The sequence below is a fragment of the Aythya ferina genome (assembly GCF_964211825.1).
Source record: "Aythya ferina genome assembly, chromosome: 2".
Taxonomy (NCBI): domain Eukaryota; kingdom Metazoa; phylum Chordata; class Aves; order Anseriformes; family Anatidae; genus Aythya; species Aythya ferina.
This window is the reverse complement of record NC_140297.1, coordinates 159657865-159681654: the sequence shown is the minus strand read 5'-3', so window position 1 is coordinate 159681654 and position 23790 is coordinate 159657865. Positions and strand designations below refer to the sequence as shown.

The following is a 23790-nucleotide window of genomic DNA, read 5'->3' as shown; positions in this document are numbered from 1 at the left end:
CCACTCGTGATTATCTTTAAAAAAATCATGACAAATGGGAGAGCTTCTAGATGGCTGGAAGGAAGCAAATGTCAGTCCTCTCATCAAGAAGATCAAGGAGCACCTGGGGAACTGCAGGCTAGTCATCCTCACCTCTGTCTCTGGGAAGGTGATGGAGGAACCAATCCTAGAAATAGTTTTTGGGCACAAGAAGAGCAATAAGGTGGTTAGGAGTAATCCATGTGGATTCACAAGGGAGAAACCATGCCTCACCTACTCAATATCTTTCTATGAGGTGACTAGCTTGGTGGAAGATGGGAGAGCAGTGGATGACAGGTGCCCGTGAGCTGCTCTCAGACTTTTCTTTACTCATTTGCAAGGAGCATCAGAGAGGCTGAACTGCTCACCTGGCTGGGAAACCACAACTCCATAGCTGCAGAGCTCCTTCCCTCATATCACTGGGAGAAAAGCTCCAGGAGCCAGCAGCTTCTAATTCAGAAGCACTTTCCTGAAACATTCAGGCATCTGAAAATAGCATCTGGTGGGAGAAGGTCCAATTCTATCACCTGGGCCGTGTAGGTAGCTCCAAGACTCTTGGGCTTTCTGCTGGTTTGAGCAGACTGAACTCAAGGAGACACTACTACCCAGTTTCAGCCAACGACGAGAAGAAGTTCCAGCTTCAAAGTCAAGCACTGTAAAATTATAGTAAGCCAAAAAGAGAGCCTGGAGACAAAACTGCTTTCTTTCAGTCAGGCTGTTTTCTGTTTTACATGTATTGTCCTTTTTATTCCCTTCTGGGTCAATGAGAAGTGACTCAGTTAGGAAAATATCTCTTGTTCGTTGAATCAAGGCTTGAAGAAACACAGGGGATAATTAAACTGGGTGACAGAAAATCTGAGCAAGTGATTTACATTCCTGCATCATTAACAGTGCCTTGAAAGCTGGTTGGAGCAAATAATCTTGATTACTCCCTAAGTCAGGGGAGTAAGGTTGTTGAGAAGGGAAAAGATACTGGCTTAAAAGCAAAATAAACAAAACAAAAAAAAAAATGAAACAAACAAAAAACCAAACAAATCACAAAGGCAGGAACTAAAAAAAATTGTTATGGAAGGAATATAAATTCACACTAGCTATAAAGATATGACTAATCTTTTCAATGCACATTATGAATAGAGATGGAGAACACACCTCAGTACTTATTAACTACTGGAAAATCCTCTATAGGACCCCTATCTCCATATGAAGGTCACTGGCCAGGCAAATGACAAACATAAAGGTCCCACCCAGAAAGAATTAAGTGCTACGCATAGATTAATCTAAATAATTACCTAAGGGTAAAAAGTCCCTGCATAGAGTTCTAAGGAAAAAAAAAAAAAACAGGCTTAAAAAAAAAAAAGCAGGTGAATCATTACAAGGAACGTGACTCCTTATAAAAATAAATCATCTTGTTCCCTACCTCCCCATATCCTGGTGATTACATAAAGCATCATTGATGCTGAGGCAGAGGAGATTGATTTAGTGAGGTCTGGTAGGAATTTGGGAAGAGCTGCAAACCCCTTAGACCCAGGGTCTCATCTGATCTGCCAGCCCCAGGTCCTGCACTAGCCAACAGCCCCCATGCCCTAGTCCAATATCAAGGTGAAAACCAGTGTGGAGAGAGTTACCTAGACTTCTGGATTCAACTGCAGCTCCAGGCTATGGAGGAATGATTGTTACTAGGAATGAAAACCACAGCTCTCTGTCCACTACAGTGCTTTGAGCTTAAGGCTGGTCAGATCAGGGAGGCCAGTGCCCTTTCCCCAAGGGCACCTTCCAGCAGCTCAGTTCCAGGAATTACCTGACCTTTATGGGCTTGAGGGAGTGCTGAAATGTCTCACAAAGCTGTGCCAATATAATGGTTTTAAAGCCAGCCCAAAACGTGTTGGATTTTTGCCATACATTGTAGGGATTTGTAGTAAAATCAATTAGTAGGAATAAGGCTGCTGTGACTAATGAGCTAATGAGTGATGCCTGAGTGGAAATGGCTCCAAGAGAACTGCAGAGCCTGATACATTATTCATAGGGATAGACCAGATTCTGTCTTGGCACTGTTTATTTATTTATTTATCTTTATTTGCTTTTCCAGGTTTCCCTTTAAATTTTAAAGATGTTCCTTATCACAGGAGGAAATGGAGGAGGGCAAAGATAGATATTTAATTCCTCTCTTTCTAGGTGTGATGTGGCTCTCATCTCTGCAGAGTTGTGTCCACAAGAGATGGATGAGGGAGATGATGCATCAGAGGTGAAGTTCATATAACTTAATCCCTCTGCACACCAGCAGGTTCACAGATTAGTCAAATCCTCACTGCTGGCTTCTTTAAATGGCTTTCATAGAATCATAGAATGGATTGAGTTGGGAGGGATCTTAAAGATGATCTATTTCCAGCCCCCGCCATAGTTAGGGATGCCACCCACTAGATCAGGTTGGCCAAGTCCCCATCCAACCTTCATCACTGAGGTTATTTTGAAGTTACTAGGAGAAAACCATGAATTGTTTGACAAATCTCCCTTTTAGATTTCTAATACATAGCTTACGTCATGGTTATGATTCACCCTACAACGTGCCCTAACTTAATGTAAAAGATGAAGAAACTAAGATTATTTTTCCAAGGTCATCTGGTAAATCATTGTCGGATCTAAGAACAAACTTCTAAGCACCTGGCTTTAAGGACAACACTCGCTCCTGTTGCTTCCAGTAACTTGTGCACCTCTTATCAGGGCTGCACAAAAATAGCAGAAGAGTACTCATGAAAAAGAAGCATTAACTAGTGGTGAAAGCATGTGGAATACAATGATGGCTGTATTTCTGGAGTTGCTACTACCTTGATCCATAAGCCTAATTAACCTCTCTGCATCTCAGCTTCCGTATATCTGATCTTGATATAATATTTACTCATCTTGCAGGAGTATTATCAGGTTTAAGGTACTTGTAGGTGTGCAGCACAAGCTCAGTGCTAGCATGCAACACTGTTATATCAGCACCCCTCCACCTCTACCTTTGAATCCAATCATACCTTTTGCTCATATGTCTTTCCTCTATGGAAAGCTGTGGGATTCCTAGCAGATGTGGATAGAGATGAACAGAGTCAGGAAAATGGAGGGTTTAACGTGATCAAGTCAAGAAGGCTCTAAATTGAAACCAGTACCTGCACTCCAAACACACATTCAGCCCGTGCTCCCTGAAGCTCTGCCACAGAAAAGAGGGCATATCTTAGGATATTTTGTCAAGTCTCAGCTTGGTAATTGGGGAATGTGAGCAAGTCTTCTGAGAGATGAGGGGATTTGAAGGATATCTCTTTTGGAGTAAGCGGTGAGGTTATGGGATATTACCTGTATGGGTGCAAGCGTCGCAGGACTGCTTCCACCAGATGAAGATGCCTTCTCCAGGAGACTGTTTCAGCTGACCAGGTAGGACAGGAAAGTGGCTTGGTACAGGTTTATCAGGTTGGAAGCAAAAATTCAATTAACCTTTTTCTTTTATTTATGATAAAACATGCTTCAAAAATGCATCGAGTTCTTGTACTTGTCTGCATTTGAACACACACAGTAGAAAATGTCTTTTTTTTTTTTTTTTTTTTTCTTCTTTTTTTCTCAAATTCATCTTGTAAGTTGTTGAGGCAGATTTATATAGCTTGTGTCCTTTTTGTTCTTTTCCTTCTCTGTAATTAATGGAAAACCCCCAACACAACACTCTGTGAATACCCAGAAAAGAAGAAAAGGAGTTCAACGAAATGTTGTTTGGATGTTCCTATTACTTCTCGTTATTCCTTTGGTTGCTTGCCAACACTGCAAAGCAATTGCATAAGGTGCGTGTAAAAGAAGAAACATTTCAGGTGCTGCCTAAAGATGCAGATAGGATCAACTGAAACCGTAAACAAGTGACGTATGTTGTCACCCCCCAAAACAACCCTCCAAACAGAAGGAATGCACAGGATTTAAGCAAGGTTTCAGCATTATAAAGATTCTTCCATCCAAAAATGTAGAATGTAATAAAGATCAGATTTCAGATGCACATGTGAAACCAATCATCTAGTGCACATTTTCTGAGGCCACTTAATACCAGAAACTAGATACCACACCCCTTTCCATGTTTAGTTTTTTTCTTAAGAACAAAGCAAATATGATCAGAGTATTTCCCCTTCCTTAATAGGATTATAAAATTCTCCTCTGAACATGATGAATGTTAGACCAAGAATATACTGAAATACCTTTCCCTGGATAATTTAGAGCAGGAAATAACTACCAGACTTTTATAATCAGCATAATGACTTTATTATGGAGCTGCTGTGAAAACAATATGTCTGAACTCATAAAAGCATAGATCATCCAGAAATGTTGCTTGTAACTGAGTCTGGACTTGCTAAAATTATGAGACTGTCATTGGAGCTTTAGGTTTGGACAGATGAGGGCTGAGTTGTTTATTTGGGAAGAGAAGACCCTCAAGACCATTTATTTTTTAACATTTCAAGAACTCTAGTGATATTAGCCCTGAGTGAAGTTCCTCCGGTGGTGTGACAGATAACAAAGATGATGGGAGCATCTCTAAGAATATCTTTGTTTCAGCTTTCTCTTCTTTCTTTCCTTATTAAAAGTGTGTGTTGGGTGTGTGGGGAACATCTGGGATAACTACAGAAAGTCTCTTCTTTACTGGTATTTTGCAATCCCACAGTCCAACTTGCCCACCACATGCAGTAGTAGATAGAACTCACTAACATGGGTCTGGCATAGGAAAGGCAGGTTGATACCTGGAGCAGTAGGATTTGGGGATGAGAAAGACATGATATCTGGCAAAGAAAGAAGTCATGGGCTTGTCACCATGCTTGGAGAGGGTTGGCTTAGAGCAGAGTGGCTTCTCCAGGCACTATGGTCCCTGAATGGTTTGGGATAGTGAGCCTGAGGGAATTCCTCAGCCCAGACTTTCATGTCCTGGTCCTGCTGCCTTCCCAGGTCTGCTCTCACCACTTACACCCCTGAAGGGCAGGGAGAGGAGGAAGGAAGGCAGCTTGCTCCCATCCACAGCTCTCTTAATCCCTGCTCACAGCCTTGGGAGAGGTATTGAACTACCCCAAACGCATCTGTGCTGTTTCCAGTGAGTAAGGGATTGGAAGTCAGCTTTCCCCTTGTTATCCCAGTCTGGCTTCTGCTGAGAGCAAAAGCATGGAGCAAAAAAAGCACATGGGATTTAACACCTTGCTGTTCACAGCTACAGATGCTTTTTCTCAAGGTGTATGGAAACCACCCAGGTTCCTCTAAACATTACAGGAAAATAAGAAATATCAACAAGCTGCAGGGCAAGGCGGAGGTGTTGGAATGATTTAATACCCCCAGGCTTGCACATCATGCCTAGGCACAAAGGATCCAGCTTAAGCACCTCAGCTATTGTCCACCATGTAAACCCTCATTTTCTTCTCCAAGGAACATGAAAAGAAATGACGGTATAGCGGGAGGTGGGGCTTGCTCTGTGGATCATTCAATACATTTATAGCTCAATCAGACTTGTTTTTCCAGTAGAATTGGATCTCGGGTCGGAATCGGTACATGGCAAGGTACCAGGAGGTGTGCCATTAAAGCCAGTGGCGAAGACTGGTGGCAGCCTGGTGACCAGGCAACGAGAGCCCACGCAAGATGAAGCTGCTTCTGCTTCTTCTCCTTGTTGCCATCACTTGCATGGAGTTTGGTAAGTTCCCACTCCAATTTATCCAAACTGCTGCAGGAGGTGAAGGCTGAAGGGATGCAGTGTGCTCTGTTCCCACTGGGGCCCGTGCCTCCGACTTTGAGGAATTTTCAGCAAAAACCTGTCTTGGGAATATTTTCATCCTGTCAGGCATTCAGGATCATCATGGTCTCATTGGGACAGTTATTTCAGGCTCTGTAGGAAGTGTTAAATATGAAAGGTGATTATACTGCATGATTTCTTTAATGCAAATTTCAGTCCCCCCTTTTTATGTGTTCTTGCTCAATCCGACTCTTATCCTTTTTTTTTTTTTTTTTTTTTTTTTTTTTTTTTTTTTTTTTTTCCCTTTTCTTCTTAATTTATTCTCCTCTTTTGATATTTAACCCTGAAGCCAGCCAGCCTGTTTAATGCAGTGTGTGTAGCGGGTCTTTCTAATTATATGTTGCGCACATAATTCATTAGACTTCAGCCATCAAAAGTGGGAAAGACAGGCTGGGACACAAAGCTGGTGACCCACGTACTGCAGGGATGATTTTTCCAGCTCCATTTAGTAACACAATGCAGTCTGCATGAAGCCAGGAAAAATTTTGCCAGACCACCTTGGAAAAAATGAATGTATTTTGGGAAATTTGCTCCTTTGAGGGAAGATCTGGGGGTTTGTCACCATAGTGAGCATGACCCCTACCACCCTCCCTGCCTCTTTTCTGTCCCCACTGGCAACCTGCCACCTTGCTGGGCAGACAACAGCAACCTGATATTGGGAACAATCTGGGACGTGGAGGTAGAGAACAAGCCCCATGAATCCCCTCTCTTTGGGGACGCTATGCAAACCTTACCCTTACATTTCCAGTGGGGAAATTTGATTGCTTCCCCTCCATCAACAGCTCCATGGAGCCAGGCATGGAGGGATGTATGGCAAATAGCTGTTTGCATTCCCAAGGCAGTAGGAAATCCCCTTATCTCATCAGCCCTACATGTGCAGTGATGCCGTAGCCTCTAATGTTGGAAGGTGACTGCATGGTGGTCAGAACATCCTGGCATAGACTCCCCATCCTTTCATACTGCCACCAGAATAGCTTCTTGCTCAAAAAAATTATTTTATATTGCTGATGCTAAGCTCTGAGCTGGGGTTTGCCCTGATGTTTAAGGCAAGTCCTATGCAGGGTAAGGAGCTGTGGTTGCTCTTGGGATATTCACATGCCCTGGATATATCCAGATCCAACCAGTGCAGGGTCTGGTTTTATGAATGCCTGGCTGGGACAATGACCCAGGATTTTTTTCTTACATATTTATTTACTTTTTTATGTAAGGATGTTTTCCTTCTGCCATCTTTGGGTCTGCAGAGTGGGTTCTGCCAGGGAAGGCAAGTGGATGGAGAAAGAAGGTGGTTTTGGAGTTTTTTTGGGGGGTAGAAGATGGATGCTGTCTGGGGAGTAAGGGCTGGCACAGAAGCTCTGTGTCTTTTTCGTGTAATACACTGACTGTCCTGTTATCTCTAACATGACTTTTTGTGTCTTTTTTGTATAATGCACTGACTGTCCTATTATCATTAGGACACGGTCACTGGTAGTCCAAAGCTTCAGGCAGCTTGTGCTGTACCAAGATCAATGGGTGCCTTATGTGCTCAACACAGCTGCTGCTGCAGAGATCAGTCATCATTGGTCTCTAGGAAAGGGTATATATATATCTATCTATATGTTTCATCATTATATCTTATTCATTCTGGGGTTTCTTGTCTGCTTGTCAATAGGCAGCAGTTCAGAGAGGAAAGCCTTTAATTAACAGAGGATAGATTGGAAAGAAAGGAACTTTGTTGTCAGATCTCCTTAGGGGAAGTGGTCATCTGAAAACACTTCAAGAAACAGGAAAGCAACGGGGTTGGATACAAATTTGGTCTAGGATTAACTCACCAAACTTTTTTTGTCATCCTGCTCAATGAGACTTTGTCAAGAGTTTGGGAACAGAGGCTTCTGTGTGGTCCAGGGCCACCAAATTGCTCATGGCCCACTTCCCCATCCCATTTAGGTAGACATCATCAGGATTAATGCTTTGATTTAGTAGGCAAACATGGGCAAATCTTGGAAACTTCATAGTGGATTTGGCATAGTAGATTCCTCTTTCATCCTCTGCAAAACTGGAGGAAAGCCTGGATGCATCTGCAGAATCTCTGAGCTTGCTTCTGGACATGAATGGGATCTGTGTAATTTTGGCATTTCCTAGAAAGGCAGTTCGAGGTGAATGGTGGAAGACCTACCAATATCTAAGTGAAGATGGCAAAATCTCTAAGAAATTCCAACATCTTTTGCTTATTTATGTCCTCTTTTTCTTTCAGCTCACCAAAAAGGATGTTATATCTACACTGAAATAGTTTAAGGTTTTATATTTTCCTCTTTTAAAGAAGGCTTGCAATTTGCAATTTGTTCCCATTCATTCTATTCCTGTGGTTTCATTTTTAAGCTATTGCGTGTCTTCCTGTCTGTGTGTAAGTTTGTAAGCTCTTAAATCAAAAAAAGGGATCACTGCAGTTCTGCTACCTTCCCTAATATATATTCTTCACAAATAGGCCAGACAGATATCCCAGAGCTTGTTTAAAACAGGGTTTTTATATCCCAAGTCTTAAAGTCTTTAAGTCATTGTGTTTCCTCCCTGCTTTGTGAGATGCCAGTTCACTATGACTACTGAAGTACTACTTTTGTGTTTTCTTTTTTATTTTTTTTTAACCTCAAAAAAAAAAAAAAAAAAAGATACTCATAAGTATAGCTACTATTTAAAATATTCATCTGTGTTTGAACCTGCTAGTCTGAATAAGGTTAATGAAAATACTAGGTTTGCACATGTTGGGGACAATGATCTTTTTATTTGCCATCCCTTTGATTTAATCCTCTGTATTTTATTTATTTTATTTATTTATTTATTTCAAAGATAAACACAAATTCTGTGGCTTTGACTTGTCAGGGGATGAGTATCATGAAATCTGAGAATAATGACAAAGCTTCCTCCCTAAAGACGCATTTGACAGCTGTCAGACAGAGAATTAACACAAACAAAGCATCAGTCCACAGTGAACAAAGTAGGATAACAAAGTGAGCTTTGAATAAAAGCAAGCCAATTGCTGGGGCTACTTATAAAAGGGATCTTTCTGGGTTGTTAATTAGGGTGAAGCTGCAGGTAGCGTATATTTTCATAAAGTGACTTGCTTGCCTCAGCCTGCTCTTATAACAGCTTATTTCAGGTGTGCTGAGATGAGCCAACTAGTTTTCTTTTTTAATGGGGTTTAAAGTATTTTCACCAGGACTGTCACACAAATGGGGTGAGAAGGATTTTCCAGAAAGGATTGCATGATATCAAGGTAAGGTAAGTAGGGCTGCTGGCCTGTGATGGTACCAAAATGCATTGCTGTGCCTTCAAGGCATTGCTATGCCTTCAGGTGTCTGGCTGGCAAGTGGAAGAGAGGACCAAGATCAAGTGTTGGGTTCCTCATCAAGACCTGCAGAGAGCAAAGTGCTCTGGACAGCCTGTCCAAAAATGGCTTGTGTTGCCTGGGAACCCTAGGGCTGGGTCATAGAAAACACCAGTCAACTATTTTGGCTTGATGTCTTCAGCTTGGAGTGCTCTGGGAGGGTCAGGAATGCTCTGGGAACACTATGTCATTGTGCACTGGGCTTCTTGGTATCTCACTGTGAAACCTCTCCAGCTCCAAAGACTTTAAGCACTGAGGGGCTCAAGCTGTGGTTACTCTGCATGTCTAGGAACTAATTGCAGCCCAACGGGAAAGTGATAAAGGGAAGCTAGGAGACTGTGAGAGATGAGGCAGGGTGAGCTATCTTGGACTGGATTTGGGGTCTTGGGTACCAAAGTGCCTTTTAATGGCCTTTTTCTAGAGCACAGCAGTCCAGAACATCCCTCCATGCAGTCCATTATTGTGCCCAGAGTCATCTTTTTAAAACAACTTTTAAGACATTCTTCTCACGGAAACAGAATCTCAGGAGAGGGGGAAAGGTCATTTTTAACTTGCTGCCATGGCTCAGTTAATTTAATGGAGACAGTTTCTTCTCTCAGGGACAATCTCCTACCCAAGAGCTCCAAGTCTTTGGAGAGAGGTAACAGTTGTCAGCACTAGATGAAATTCTCCCTGCTGCAATTCGTACTCAAGTCTGAGTTCTCGGTGTGTCCAGATCTCTTTCTGATGCTCTGCTAATGTAATGACAAGGAGAAAAGTAGATGAAGAGAAAGAACATTTGGGGTAAATCAGCTACAAGTGTGTTTGCTGTCCTGTGGGAATAAAAGATAAAAACAACTTGGGGATGTGGTTGGCTGGCAAGCAGAATGGTTAGTGGCTTGTCATAAACATGTGAAGCAGGACCTATTAGCTAATTGTGATAATGGTTAAAAGAAAAACATCTTGCAAATTGCACAATTGAAGGGTTGGGCTTCTCCTGGCTCTTTGCATGTCTTAGCTGGCTGCTGGCACCTGGGGCAAGATCTTCAAAGAATTCAAACACTGAGATGTTGTGTTTCACTAAGCCTGTCTTGCTGGCATCCAGCCACTGTGCAGAACAGGCAGCCTCGTCTTAGGCAATGCAATTACCCCACAACAATAAGGGAGAAGCAGGTGGGTCAAACTGCTCTTCCTCCTTATATTTGTGAATATAATATTGATCTGTTTGTTTAATCATCTTCATTTATTTTCATTTAACGTTGGGATGTCCCAACACATATACACTGCATGCTCTGGGGTGCAGAACCAAAAAATAAGTAAAATTACCCTTAAACTCTTTTGTGGACTATTTCAGACCTACCTGCAAAAGGGGAAAACAAACAAACAAACAAACAAAAACAAAAAAACAATTTGCCAACCTTCCTTGATGACAAAACAAGAGTAGAAGGACCCAAACATTCAGCAGCCTACTATAGACAGGATTTTCCTGTATTGTTGGTCCTACTGCATGTAGCTCTGTCTTTCCTGACTTGTTATAGAGGGGTCTGAAGCTGAGGCTGTGTTTGGATGCCCAGACTAATGTATTTTTCATTCCCCTTGGAACAAATATGTTTTACCAACCCATTAATGTATGTATGTAATGTATGAATATGTATGTATGTATGTATGTAATGTATGAATATGAATATGTGTAATGTATGAATATTTTAGAGAGTGATCTTCATATTTTACCAACCCATTCCTGTGTAGTGTGTGAATATTTTGGAGAGTGATCTTCTTCAGAGGTTTCTGGATGAGCATGGGCAGGACCTGATGGTCTACACTAAGTCCAGTCTCATGTTTGTCCTCCTTATAGCTGAAACCTTGCAGTGCTACTCCTGCTATGAACCTACATCCGCTGAGAAGTGCACGAAGGTCCAGAACTGCAATGAGAATGAAACCATGTGCAAGACAACCATGTATTCCCTGGAGGAGGGTAAGGGCAAGGCTTCTTTATCCATGTATTTTAACATGAATCTGTGTTTCTCCAGCACAGACCTCTGGTGTGGGGAGCAATACCTTTATGATAAGGTATTTATATAATACCAAAGGTATATGATACCTTTATTATAAGGTATTTATATAATGCCAAACTTATAAGTGATATTTCATGGGGCAAAGAACAGTCTCCTGCTAGTTTCAGAGGAGTGAGCACTTAGGTCATAGCTAATGCTCAACGTTGAGAATGGTTAGAGGAAATGTGTGGACTTGAATCTGAGGTACAGAGCTAGAGAGTTCTGACTCTCCAGAGTGTCTGTATGATTTGCACAATGGGTGTGGGTTAAACAGTACTGTCCTGACCACAGAACTATTTATGATTGCTGGGTGGGGTAGGGAGGCTGGTAGAGGTGAGTCAGGCTCAGTAAGGTGGGAAAGAAAACTTCTGGTCAACTAGAGGCAACCATAAATGACCTTGAGTTCTCTGGAGGTTTCAGGAAGGTATCAGCAGTCTGAATGGTGATCCTACAGGTCATAACCTGTCCAAATACAGAAATGCACTGCTAGGATGGAGGCTTTCTCTTTTGCTTGGTTCATCTGGGAAGGCTCTGGTTGTTTGTAATGGAGAAAGGAGATATGGGATAGAGTTAAAGAAGAGACAAACTGTTTAATAGGACTTTTGTGGGAAACAGCTGATCCAGACAAGGCACAGAAGAGGTAATGCGCTGTTCAGCTTAGAGCCGCTGAACAGAAACTGCTTCTCATGTTCCTGGCACAAAATGGTCCCACTGTGTTTGAACTATAACTAAGACTTTGGAGGTGAAGGTAGTTAACGTTTCATCCAGGAACAAAGAGATTTCTCCTTCATTCCTCCCATTCCTAACTGTTCCTTCTTCCTTGCTTTGTTGTAGTTTATCCCTTTGTGGGAGTCTCAACCGTCACCAAGATGTGCTCCTCCATCTGCATCCCATCTGATGTGGATGGGATTGGCATGACGCGCCCCGTCACCTGCTGTTACACTGACTTGTGCAACTCTGATGGTACAGCTAGTTTGGGGGTCAGGGTTGTCCCAGTTGGCATGTTAGCAAGTTCCCTTTGCGCTCTCTTATGGACTATATTATGAGGAGCTGAGGAAGGTGCCTTTCTGCCAAAGAACCCAAAGAAGAAGAGAATGAACCCCAGCCCAGCTTTGCATTTGGATGCCTCATGGACTACCTTCAACAGCTCCCACAAATTGTGTTTTTAGTACCCACCCACCTGCCATGAGAGAAACAAAGCTCAGGAAGTCCCAACAGTAATTTTTGGGTTGATTCTTCAACAGCTCCCACAAATATAACTCTGGAATTTCTTTGCTTTGCTGATCTGGTTGATTTTAAACTAAAAAAAAAAAACTGGTGTACATGATATATTTAAAGCAAAAGACATGGAACTAAGGGCTTTCCACACCTCCTTAGAGCTTTTTTTTTCCCCAGGTATTCACCAGCAGAGTAGCTGAATCAAACAGCCTTCTCAGATTAAATTCACTTTTATGTGGCAGGGCCTCTCCACCCCACAGTTTTTTGTTGGTTCTTTGTTCTGTCTAGATTTCCTTAGTGTGTAAGAAGTTGGACTTCCAAACTATGAGACAGGAGACTAAACTTCCTATGCCAGTGATCTGATCCAAGGAGGCTGAAATCTCTTGTTTTCTGTACCCTTCTGAGCAGAATAAAAATGTTGTGTTAAAATTGTAGTGCTTGATAAGGTTATTTATAGTGCACCTGTCCTCTGATAATTTTTATTTTATTTTACTTAATTTCCAACCAGCTCCACCTTTCATTATTATTTATATAGTGGGATATATATAGTTGGTTTTGTGGTCAGTCTTAGAGCAGATGTGTAAGACAGTTCCTATTATTCCCTACTGGCAGAGGTCTTTCATCAATATTTCTTTCACAAACTCCACTGGTGAGAAACTACCTCTACTGGGAAGATTGGGTGACTTGTGTATGGATTTACTAAATTCTGAATTTGATGTTCTGATTCTTCATTTTCCTATAAAACCCTTTTCAAGATCTACCAGGAAAAATGTCCTCCTGCAATTATCACTCTGCTTATGATATTTGAATTATCACTCTGCTTATGATATTTGAAATCATCAGTAAAGATGTTATTTAAAATCTCCGATGTAGCATGATATTTGAAATCATCAATAAAGGTGCTATTTAAAGTCTTCCGTGTAGCATGTGTATTAGAAGAGGTTTCCAAGAGAGGTGGTGCAGATTCCATCCTTGGAAGTTTTCATGATTCAGCTGGATGAAGCCCTGAGGAACTTGGGCTGATATCACAGTTGAGAGCCTTGATCAGGAGCTTGGTTAGAGACCACCTGAGGTCCCCCTTCTGACCTGATTTCCCTATGATCCACCCATTGAGATCACCAGAGCACAAACACGCTTATTTTCAAGCACAAAGTCTGGCAGACATTTCTGCAGTGATTTTCTCCTCTCCCACATTACTTCCCATTGCCAAAGTGAGATGAAGCTTGGATGAACTGCAGTTCTGAATTCATACACAGCTTCCAAGTGGCTCAAAAGTGGTTCCTTCACTGGAACAACTTTGTCTTAGTGGCCAGGGTGCTGCACTGGCATGGAGATGGTTAGAGAAACAACACTGGTTATGGAAGGACTTTGGAAACCAGTTGCAGGCTTGCCTTAGCTGCCAACCTATGCTTTGTAATGTCTTCTGCTTGTGAGCCATGTCCAAAGCTCGGTCCCCAGAGGTGCGTGAGAAGTTTGTGGCTTTCTGCTGAACAAATATGGTAGATGAGGGTTCTCCCTTTTTATCTGCCAGCTCTGGCAATTAGCAGCCTCCAGTTTTGCTAGCCCAGGGGCTGCATCAGGACTATTCCTTTTGGTAACTGCTAAGGAAACACCGTCAATACACCTTATTTCACATTGAGTTTATTCACATTCCTAGCCTTCACAACACCCTTTTGGGCTCCATGCCATCATTTCATTAAAGGTAATTTGTTTCTGTTTTAAATGCTCTACTTCACAGTTTCATTCGGAGCTTTTGTTCTCACAGATGAGCAGCAGTGAGACTGCTTCATGTCTATCTTTCCTACACCATTTACATTATACAGCCCAATGTCCACCCTAGCAGCTCTTTCCCTAACCAAAGATCCCTTGCCTAAATCCAGGTATCATTCACGAACCCATTCTGACCCTTTACTCACTGTAGTGACTCACTACTCTAGGTACTCTGCTGCAATAGAGAGGTGAGTGCTAAAAATCCTGAATATATCCCATGGGGAAAGATGGGTGACAAATATTCCCACCAGCCCCATTGCCAGGAATTAAACGGGGCCCTTGGTGATCTTGCTATTGCTAAGACCTAATGCAAGTGACTTGCCATGTAATGGATCTATGTGATGGTGACATGTCACCTCATGGTCATTGAGTCCCTCATGGCCACCTCTCTGCTCCTCATTCCATCATTGAACTTTCACCCCAGGGCATTTTACCAAGGGATTGAGACCTGGTAACTGTGTTTTGCAGTCTGATGGGACTGAGGTTTCCCTGAAAGCAAAGCCAGAGCCCAGATTTGTGGGTAAGGACTTCCTCACCTCAGACCTCCATTTATTGCAAGTGTTTTTTTTTGTTTTGTTTTGTTTTGTTTTGTTTTGTTTGTGTGTGTGTGTGTGTGTGTGTGTGTGTGTGTGTATGTGAACGGAAGGTTTATTAGGATGTAGCCAGAATATCTAGCTACTCACTCACTTGTCAGAAAAGCACTGTAAGCCAGAAGTGTATGTCAGCACTTCTGCACATGAAACCCATGTTATGTATATACCAGCAGAACTCAGAAAGAAATAAAGCATCACTAGATTTTCCCTGCATAACACTGCTGTTTCTCAGACATGAATTTCAGGTGAAGGTTCAGACTACCCTGTTCTTACCCCATGTTGGTTGATATGCCATGAAGTCATGGCCCAGAACATCACAAAATTATCATGTCAAAGAGCATTTAAAAACAAATACATCAGGAGCCAGATTATTGTGTTATATTGTTATTGTAGTGAACACCACTAAAAATACCACTGCAGCCATGGACACTGAGAGTATAAATCATGGGCAAAGATACCGAAAATGCTTGAAACCAATCCACTGCTGGGCTTGAAGAAGTGAGCTGAGCCCATCTGTCTGGGGGAGCTAGACTCATCTCGCCAAGAAGTTGCACAGAGGAAAAACCATGGTCTTCCAATTTCAAGAACTGACAAAATAGCCCTGCAGCTCAGTAAGCACAGTACTGGCATTGCTAGTAATAGGCCACAGGCTTTTTATTGAGTTTGCAAGTCCTCCAGGCTGAGGCTTGGTCTGGCTGAACTTCTCTTGACCTGACCAGAGCTTTATTTTGACTTTGCTCAGCTGTAATTGCAGTTTTCCTAATTGACCTAGCGGTTATAGTTAATTTGCTTTACTTTTGTTTGTTTTCATATGGTGCAGCTGTAGGGTCACACAGATAGCTGTGACAAGGAGTTATTGCATGTTGAATTTATGACTCCAGCATAATGATGAAGTGTAAAGAAACACAGACCTGGTACAGCAGCAGATGCCTTGAGAGGTGGAAGTGCTGGAGATAGGCAGGTGATGAGAGATGGGGCCATGGCTCTGGAGACCCTTCAGCTGTGAAGAACTCATTGAATGTTAGTTAAAGAAATGCAGACATGTCGGTGGACAAAATTTTGGGATAACAACAAGAACAAAGAATTAAACCTATCTAAAGTGCACCATACACAGTTAAATTGGATGTAAGGTGGACTAAGGAAGGAAAAGCAAGGTATAAATGTGTTTGAGCAAACATCATCAAAATGACCCCCAGTGGATCCTTGGCTGATGACAAAGAATCCATTTCCACAATCATAATCCTCCCTGCAAAGGGTTTGGGATGCAAATGGCTCACACTACCACTCTATAATGTGGAAGCAACATTAGTGGAAAAGTCAACATAAAAGCTGGTAAAGCGGTAGAAACTAGGAAGTACTCGTATATCAATTTTAACTGTATTGTTATTGAAATATTTTATTTTATTTTATTTTATTTTATTTTATTTTATTTTATTTTATTTTATTTTATTTTATTTTATTTTATTATTTTATTTTATTTTATTTTATTTTATTTTATTTTATTTTATTTTATTTTATTTTATTTTTTTAAATAACAGGATGGTTATCATCTCTCTCTCTCTCTCTCTCTCTCTCTCTTTTTTTTTTTTTGTCTTTACGAATTTAACCTTCACTAATCAAAATGCTTTGATTAGACTGTTCAGATTTCCTTTATTCTTACAATAAATTCTTGAGGTAATGTAAGGTGCATTTCCTTTTTACCTCTAACAAGATTTTGGGCATAACAAAAATAAAGAGACCTCCAGCAGGACATGGAGAGATGGCTAGGTGTACAGGTGTTAAGTAACATGGAAATAAGTAGGCCTTATTTCCAACGCAGTTTATTTTGCTGGGGTGCACATCAATATCCTCATGGGAGATGGTCAGCCCACCTTTTGACACTGAAGGCATCTTTGTGGTATCTGAGGAACTCACAGTCAGTGGACACATGATTCTGGGGAGCAGAGATTTAGGAAGTGACCGTAGTGTTGTGGGTAAACATTTGAAGAAGGGCTCCTAGAGAGACACCAAAACCCCTTGGATTATTGCTGTACGTGTTTTCAGTGGGATGTAACACTGAAAGGATGAGGTTATGTCCCCTCTGATCTGGAACAGTCAGAAAAAGAGGAATGAGTGGCATCTTTCTCCTCTCTTTAGTACCATGTCATTGCTTGCAAATGCTTGGAGTGGAAATTCAAGGATGAGCAGTGCAAAAACTTCTATGAGGAAAAGAAATCTGATTATATTATTATGTAAGAGGACTCTTCACATCAGCAACCAGTGGCATAGCAAGGTGCTACACGCTGAAGGTGGACAAATTCAGACCAGAAATAAGGTGCATGTTTTTAACCACAGAAGTCCTTCAAGGTAACAGTTTACCAAGACTTTAGATGGATTATCTCTAAGTGGAAATATTTTTTGTAGGGAGTGGCGTAACTGAGAACAGGACAGAATTACAGTGTAGACATCTACACCTGAGCCATTCCTCATGACTCCCTTGAGAATCAATGGAAGGATAGAAGCACAATTAATTTGGCCAGGTTACAATTAATCTAAACCCTTGTTAACATCTCATTTAGGACAGAGTAGGCTGGAAACAGCCATTACTTAGTGGTGATTGCTCAAGGGAGCTTGACTAATTCTAGTGGAGACTCCCATGTTAGGAACATCTGAGATTTGGTGGGGTGGGCCCTCCATTTAATGTATTTTAATGTTAGTTCTAAGCCTGGCACCACAATGTGCAAGAATAAAGAACATAGATAGAATAAATATATAAATACATAAATAAATGAATAACATAGAATAAATATGCTAGAATACTGGAAAAGAAACTGGTAAAGAACACTGGGAAAAAAACTAAATTGTGACTGTGTGGCAGCCCTTGATGGGGATTTCTCTGGCTACCTCGGAGCCACAGAGGCAGGAGAGTAGCAAATCGGATGGAGCACAAAAAGCAGCACTTCAGAGAAAATCAAAAGGTCCCAACACCTCAACAGTCCTGAGATTTAATTAGAAGCAAGTGGCGTGAATTTATCACACAGCTGTGTGCTTCGGCCCTCCCTTTCATGATGTGCTTGAACCAAGGAGATTTTTTTTTGAGATCCTCATCAGTTAAAAAGCATTAGACACAGATGATTGCAGCCCCTTCTCGGTGCTCTTGCTCCATGGCTTTAAATTCCATGTCCACGTAGTTGTCATCGCTTTGACAAGCCGCTTGTGGAGGAAGCTAATCTTCCCCTCCCTTCGTTGGCCATGGATGCTTCACCTCTTTGATCTCTGGCCAGTTTGTCAGCATGCATCCTGCATTTCAGCTATTATGGCATGGATCACAGCTCCTGGTTGAGATCTGCTCTGAAAACCATAAAATCTGTGTGGGTGAGGCTCTGTGTCTTGCAGTTGCACCCAGAATTGAAACAGGGTTCTGAAACCACATAGTAATGGTTTCTGGAGCCTCTCTTGCAAGGGGCAGGTAACATAGCATGCAAACCTAGCATACAGCTCTGCTCCCACTAACCTGGTGTAAAAGTTGTCTGCTCCTAGGATACTTCTGGGCTTGTTGCCTCACTGTATACTTTTCACATACACACACAAAAAAAAGTCACAGCAAAGTTTTTGTCTTCAGTTTTGCTGGCATTTGCTAAAGCATAGTTCCTTCCTCACCCACATCTCCTCCAGATCCATCTGGTTTATTGTTTTTTTTTTTTTTTTTTTTTTTTTTTTTTTTTTTAATTTTGGTCCTTCTCCTGAGGGCTGTTCAAGTCATATGCTTTCCCTGAAGGCTTGTCTGCCTTTGTTGAAGAATGAGTCTTTTGTTCAATTATGGCCTCTCTTCCCAGGCTCTCCCAGTATCTTGTGCCTGTTGCCTTTTTTCCTATTACTGTGTATCTTCTAGAAGAGTCTGGCCCATTCTTCTCTATACACTACTGATGGATTGTTGCAGATAGCTGTAAGGTTTTCCTTTTACATTCCCTTCTCATGAGTAAAGAAACCCAGACTCTCTGCCTTTCTTTGTACCTCCTGGGCCCCAGCCCCCTGAACACCTACAACAGACTTGCTCCAGTTTCTCGATGTCTTTCCAGCACTGGTGTCCCAAAGTAGAAGTATTTCTTCTGAGTTTCTTAATATCTCAGCTCCTCAGACAGAAAGCTAGATGCCATTTATCCTTCTTTTCATATTCTTTTTCTCTTCTTTAATTTAGGAATGCACATGGACACTACCACATTCTCTTCTCCCTGTCACAGCACCCATTGCTGCCATCCCGTAACGCCCACTTTGCATTACATGTGACCATGGGATTAGCAGCATTTCTACATGAAACCTGGTGGCAACAACATGGCCCGTGTGGGCTGGTACTGCAGACAACGTGTCTTTTGATCTCCCAGAGCAATGAGTGCTTGATCTGGGAGGGAAACATTGTCAGAGCATGAATGTAATAACACGCACTTTGCAATGACGAGGTAGAGTCACCCAAAATTAGATGGCAGCAACAGCAGCTGGTCTGTGTCACAGTCCTACACAGATCTTCCTACACAAAGGCTTATAGAGTGAGATGAGCAGGAAGAAGAGTTTTGTTTCATGGAATTTCTATTAGTCTATTTTTTTTTTCCATTTCACCAAAGATATTCTGAACTTGCCAATATTTTCGGTAACATTTTCACTGGTAATTACTTGCTCTTGATTGATATCATTAAATAGAAGAATGGAAGTTTTCCAACCTTTCTCAACCTAGAGAAAAATGAAAATGATTTTTTTTTGTTTAGAAAATATTTTTTTTTGTTGTTTTGACAATAAAAAATGGAACCTTTTGATTCTGAAAACAGCAAAAAACATCTTACTATCTTTCATGTTTGAACAATATTTAAACACTTCAGGGAGCTTTTTTGTTAACTCTTTTCAGTATCGGCAGAAGTGGAAAGAGGGGCTGTTAATTTAAGAAAGAAAAAAAGTTATGTAAATTATCTCAGCGAATGTTTTGAAATGGCAGGAGGGGCAATGGTTCATATCACAGATGCAAGGCATGGAGAACTTCAGGGTGAGGCAGATAACTTCATGTGTCTGAAACGTGCCTGAGGAAATCAAGTGGGATTTTCCTTGGTCAGTGGAGAGAGAACCCATCCTATCCTTTAATGATACGCTAGGCTGCGATGGGTTGCTGTCAAAGTTTTTGGAGATGTGAATATAACCCAGAGTGATTTGCATTCTCTTTCTAGCTCAGTGCTGTTATGAATTTTGAGAGACCAATCTGGCTGTAACTTGGTGTTTCAGCTACCAACCCACGAGTCCTTCTCTGGGGTGTTGGAGACATCTGAGACAGGCTTCCCGGGGAGGAACCAGGACTCTTAATAAACACGACTGTATGCAGAGCTAAGCTATCTACCAACTAACAACCTCTTTCTCAGAATATATTGTGGGTTCTCCCTCTCCCCAGTGGCACAGTAAAGACGATGTGTTGATTGGGTAGGGGAATACTCTGTTTGGAAGCCTTCCAAGTAAGATCCAGCTTCTTGGACAACCTGCAGTAGGTGGTCCTGCTTGAGCAGAGGGGTTGGACCAGATGACCTCCAGCCTCAACCAGTTTGTGATTCTGTGATTCTGTGACTGCAGGTATAGCACAGACAAGGAGTCTGGGAGGCAGTGGACACCCTGACCCAACCAGTCCAGATTTGAGACCTGTTATGGCTGCTCATGAAGGCCATGAGAAGCATGGACCTTTCTTGTGATCCCAGTACTCAAAGGGTAGTTCAAATCTGTTGGGTTTGCTAATTTATTCCAAGAGGGGACATGCTGAGAGGCCAAGGTATTTGTATCTTCCTCCTGAGATTTCAGAGGTATTCAGTAATATCTGTGATGGAGTGGAGGGCATGATGTTTTTTTTTCGCTTTATATCCCTGCATAAGTATGGCTGCTTCTGATCGTGTTATCTGCAGTATGAAGTTCAAACCACGCTGGTGCTGTCATCTCTGGAAGAGAATCACTCTAATTCCCTGCCATCCACAGAGTGACACAGCAAGGACCTCATCACATCTACTGCTGCTTTCCTATTTACACCAGTTCTCCTTTACTGTGTTTCTCACCTGTGGGTGAGAAATAGTGCAGACTGTTGCTGACATTTGAAAAGATATCCATCTATAAGCAAAGGCTTATACTGACATGCAGGGAAAGGTATTTCAAGGGTAAAGAATTATCCCCAGTGTGGATCCAGATCCCAGATGGGTTGATGTTTGAAGGGATCTCTGGGTTCACCAAGTTCTACCACACTGCTCAAGCGTCTGGAGGTGCTTGCCCAGGACCATGTCCAGGTGGGTTTGAAGACCTCTAAAGAGGAGACTCCACAACCTCTCTGGGCATCCTGGGCCAGGGCTCCAACACCCACAGAGCACAGAAGTGCTGCCTGAAGTTCAGAGGGACCTTCCTGTGCTCCAAGCTGTGCCCATGGACTCTTGTCCTGACCTGAGCTGTTCCAACTATTCTCCCCACTGGCTGCTGTTATTTAATATATGAGCAGACTCTATGTGAGAACAGATCTGTCCTCCCCTTCCACAGCCCCAGTGCAGCAGCATGACCACAAGTATTGTTTTGCAGAAACAAACAGCTGGGATCATGTAGATGGAAGTCCTGATCCAAAGCCCACAGCAAATTACATAAGTTGAGAGACTTTCGCCAGGCTACAGTTGGTTGATGGTGGTGTGGTAAATGAACCATTTCTCATATAGTTGCCCTGAACTGTCAACCTTCCTTTATTTATGGATGAACAATGTTATTTATTTATTTATTGTATTTATTTTATTTAACAGAAGTGTTTCTGTTCTTTGGGACATGTTTGCAACCTGCTTTTGATTGTCTTCGGAGTAATTAATCATTTAACAGTGTTCAGAAACCACACAGACTTTGTTTTTTATGTTTGCAGAGGGCTTTGGTTCATTATCGCATGCAAGGATGCACAGGCTTATGTCACGGCTTCTCTGGCTGTAAAATGGGAAGAATATTTATCACCCAGCTTTGATGTGGGAACCCTCGTGTCTAAATTCAGCCTCTGAGGGAAAGTTGCTATAGAGCTTCAAAGCGTTGTTTCTATGATTTGTTAGCTTGGCAATGAGCCCTTGCCAATTATCCCATTGCGATTTGCATCCGGGGAGCTCGGGAAACTTTCCAGATTCAAAGGAACACTTTTTTCCTGAGATAAAGATCTCGGAGGAAGTCTGAAGGCTGGCTGCAAATGTTGCATTCTTCACCTCCTGGAACCAAAGTCTAGAAGCCCAGCGCATCCTTGTCCTAGTTATCAGACTGAATTATAATATGTGGCTATTTATAATGGAAACCTACATCTCAGTACCAAAAATAGAGAGGAATGAAACCTCCTGAGGAATAATAATAATAAAAAGAAACACGTTAGAAATAACAGTGCTGCATTTCAAGAGCTGCAGGTATCCCGTGGACCTGGTTTTCTTTAAAAGTAGTTTCCTCTGGTGCTGGCTCACCCCATAGGACCTTTCTACAGTCAGGACAGAGGTTGGCCCAGGCCTTTGGGAAGATATTGGACTTCAATGAGAGAAATGAAGGTTAGAAATGAGGGATGGGAACAGGAAATAGATGGTCGCATTTGCTGCTGGATTTGCCCATGCAGCAACCTTCCTCCACCAGTCCCCGTGGGACAGTCTGTCCCTCGTGATGGGGGCACCCAGGTCACAGCAGAGACTTTTCTCAGGTCTCTGAGTACCAGGGACAAGAGGAGGCGACAATGCCACTCCATCTCCCCCCAAATTAAGCTTGGGGATCCTGGAGACAAGTGACTTCAAGCTTCTGGGGGTGTAGAAGTAAAGCTTGACAGCTAGCCGGCACCCAAGTACAAACAGAGCATTTCCTGGAGTAATTTCAGATGCTCTTACTCCTCCTTAGTAAAACAATCATGTTGCCACACGTTAGTTCAAGCTTTGCGTGATTACAGAATACCATAAAACCCATTAAGTCTCCCTTGGCCTCCAGGGCTGTTCAGATCATGCCAAAGTAAACGAAGGAGATAATTGAGCAGCTACGGAGCCACAATCACAGAGGCACAGCCACCCACCCAGGCACAGAAACCAGCATGGTCCCTCTGCCCTGGCCTCCCCAAAACCCACAGCCACCCCCAAACATCTCCCAGCCCAAACAGGGCTGGCACCATGGTTTAGGGGTTGAGGGGTAGCTGTGCAATTTGTGGGAAGGAAAAAGGAATGAAAAAGGAAAGGAAAGGAAAGGAAAGGAAAGGAAAGGAAAGGAAAGGAAAGGAAAGGAAAGGAAAGGAAAGGAAAGGAAAGGAAAGGAAAGGAAAGGAAAGGAAAGGAAAGGAAAGGAAAGGAAAGGAAAGGAAAGGAAAGGAAAGGAAAGGAAAGGAAAGGAAAGGAAAGGAAAGGAAAGGAAAGGAAAGGAAAGGAAAGGAAAGGAAAGGAAAGGAAGATCCATTTACACATTGTAACTCTTTGTCTTGTGCCGCTGCATTTTCTATAGGGGGTAGATGCACTTGTGTGACCAAATGATAATCCCTTTATCAGAAAGTTAGTGCTTGACTACACACACTTCTTTCCCACAGACCTCGTGGCAGAGCAGTAGCCTGGCAGGAATTGCGTGTTATTACATATGGAAAATATCCCATGTCTGCCAACTTTTTTTCCCGAGTCTGGGAGGATTTTTGTGAGGTACCCTAAAACTGAATTTCAGCCTTGTGTATGCATCCTCATTGCTCTTTTGATGCACAAAACTTTCCTTCCCTGTCCCATTTAGGAGAACCAATAAATCAAGAGGACTCCAGTGAGACAGTTGTTTGAGTTTTCCATCAGCTAATGATTCTGAACTGCCTCCAGAAAGGGGTAAAATCCTAGCTCAGAGACTGCCTAAATCAAGCACCTCTCATTTCCTTTATCCAAACCAACTCTGTTCTGAGATACTGATTAAAATAAATAAATAAATAAAATAAAATCCCCAAAGGATCCTTTTTGTGAAGCCTTTGTAGCTTGTGAGATCCTGCACATAGCTTGGAGCATCCAAGACAACCACGGCTTGAAGATGACA

General features: G+C 42.2%; 1 protein-coding gene across 1 annotated transcript; it reads left to right on the top strand.

The window, feature by feature from the left end:
- Positions 1 to 5643: 5643 nt before the first annotated feature.
- On the top strand, positions 5644 to 12231 carry LOC311432778 (ly6/PLAUR domain-containing protein 2-like; the record flags this gene model as incomplete). Its single annotated transcript, XM_084511252.1, has 3 exons — positions 5644 to 5695; positions 10987 to 11106; positions 12020 to 12231. The coding sequence occupies 3 exons, from the start codon at positions 5644 to 5646 to the stop codon at positions 12229 to 12231; spliced, it is 384 nt and encodes a 127-aa protein (XP_084367378.1).
- Positions 12232 to 23790: the final 11559 nt, after the last annotated feature.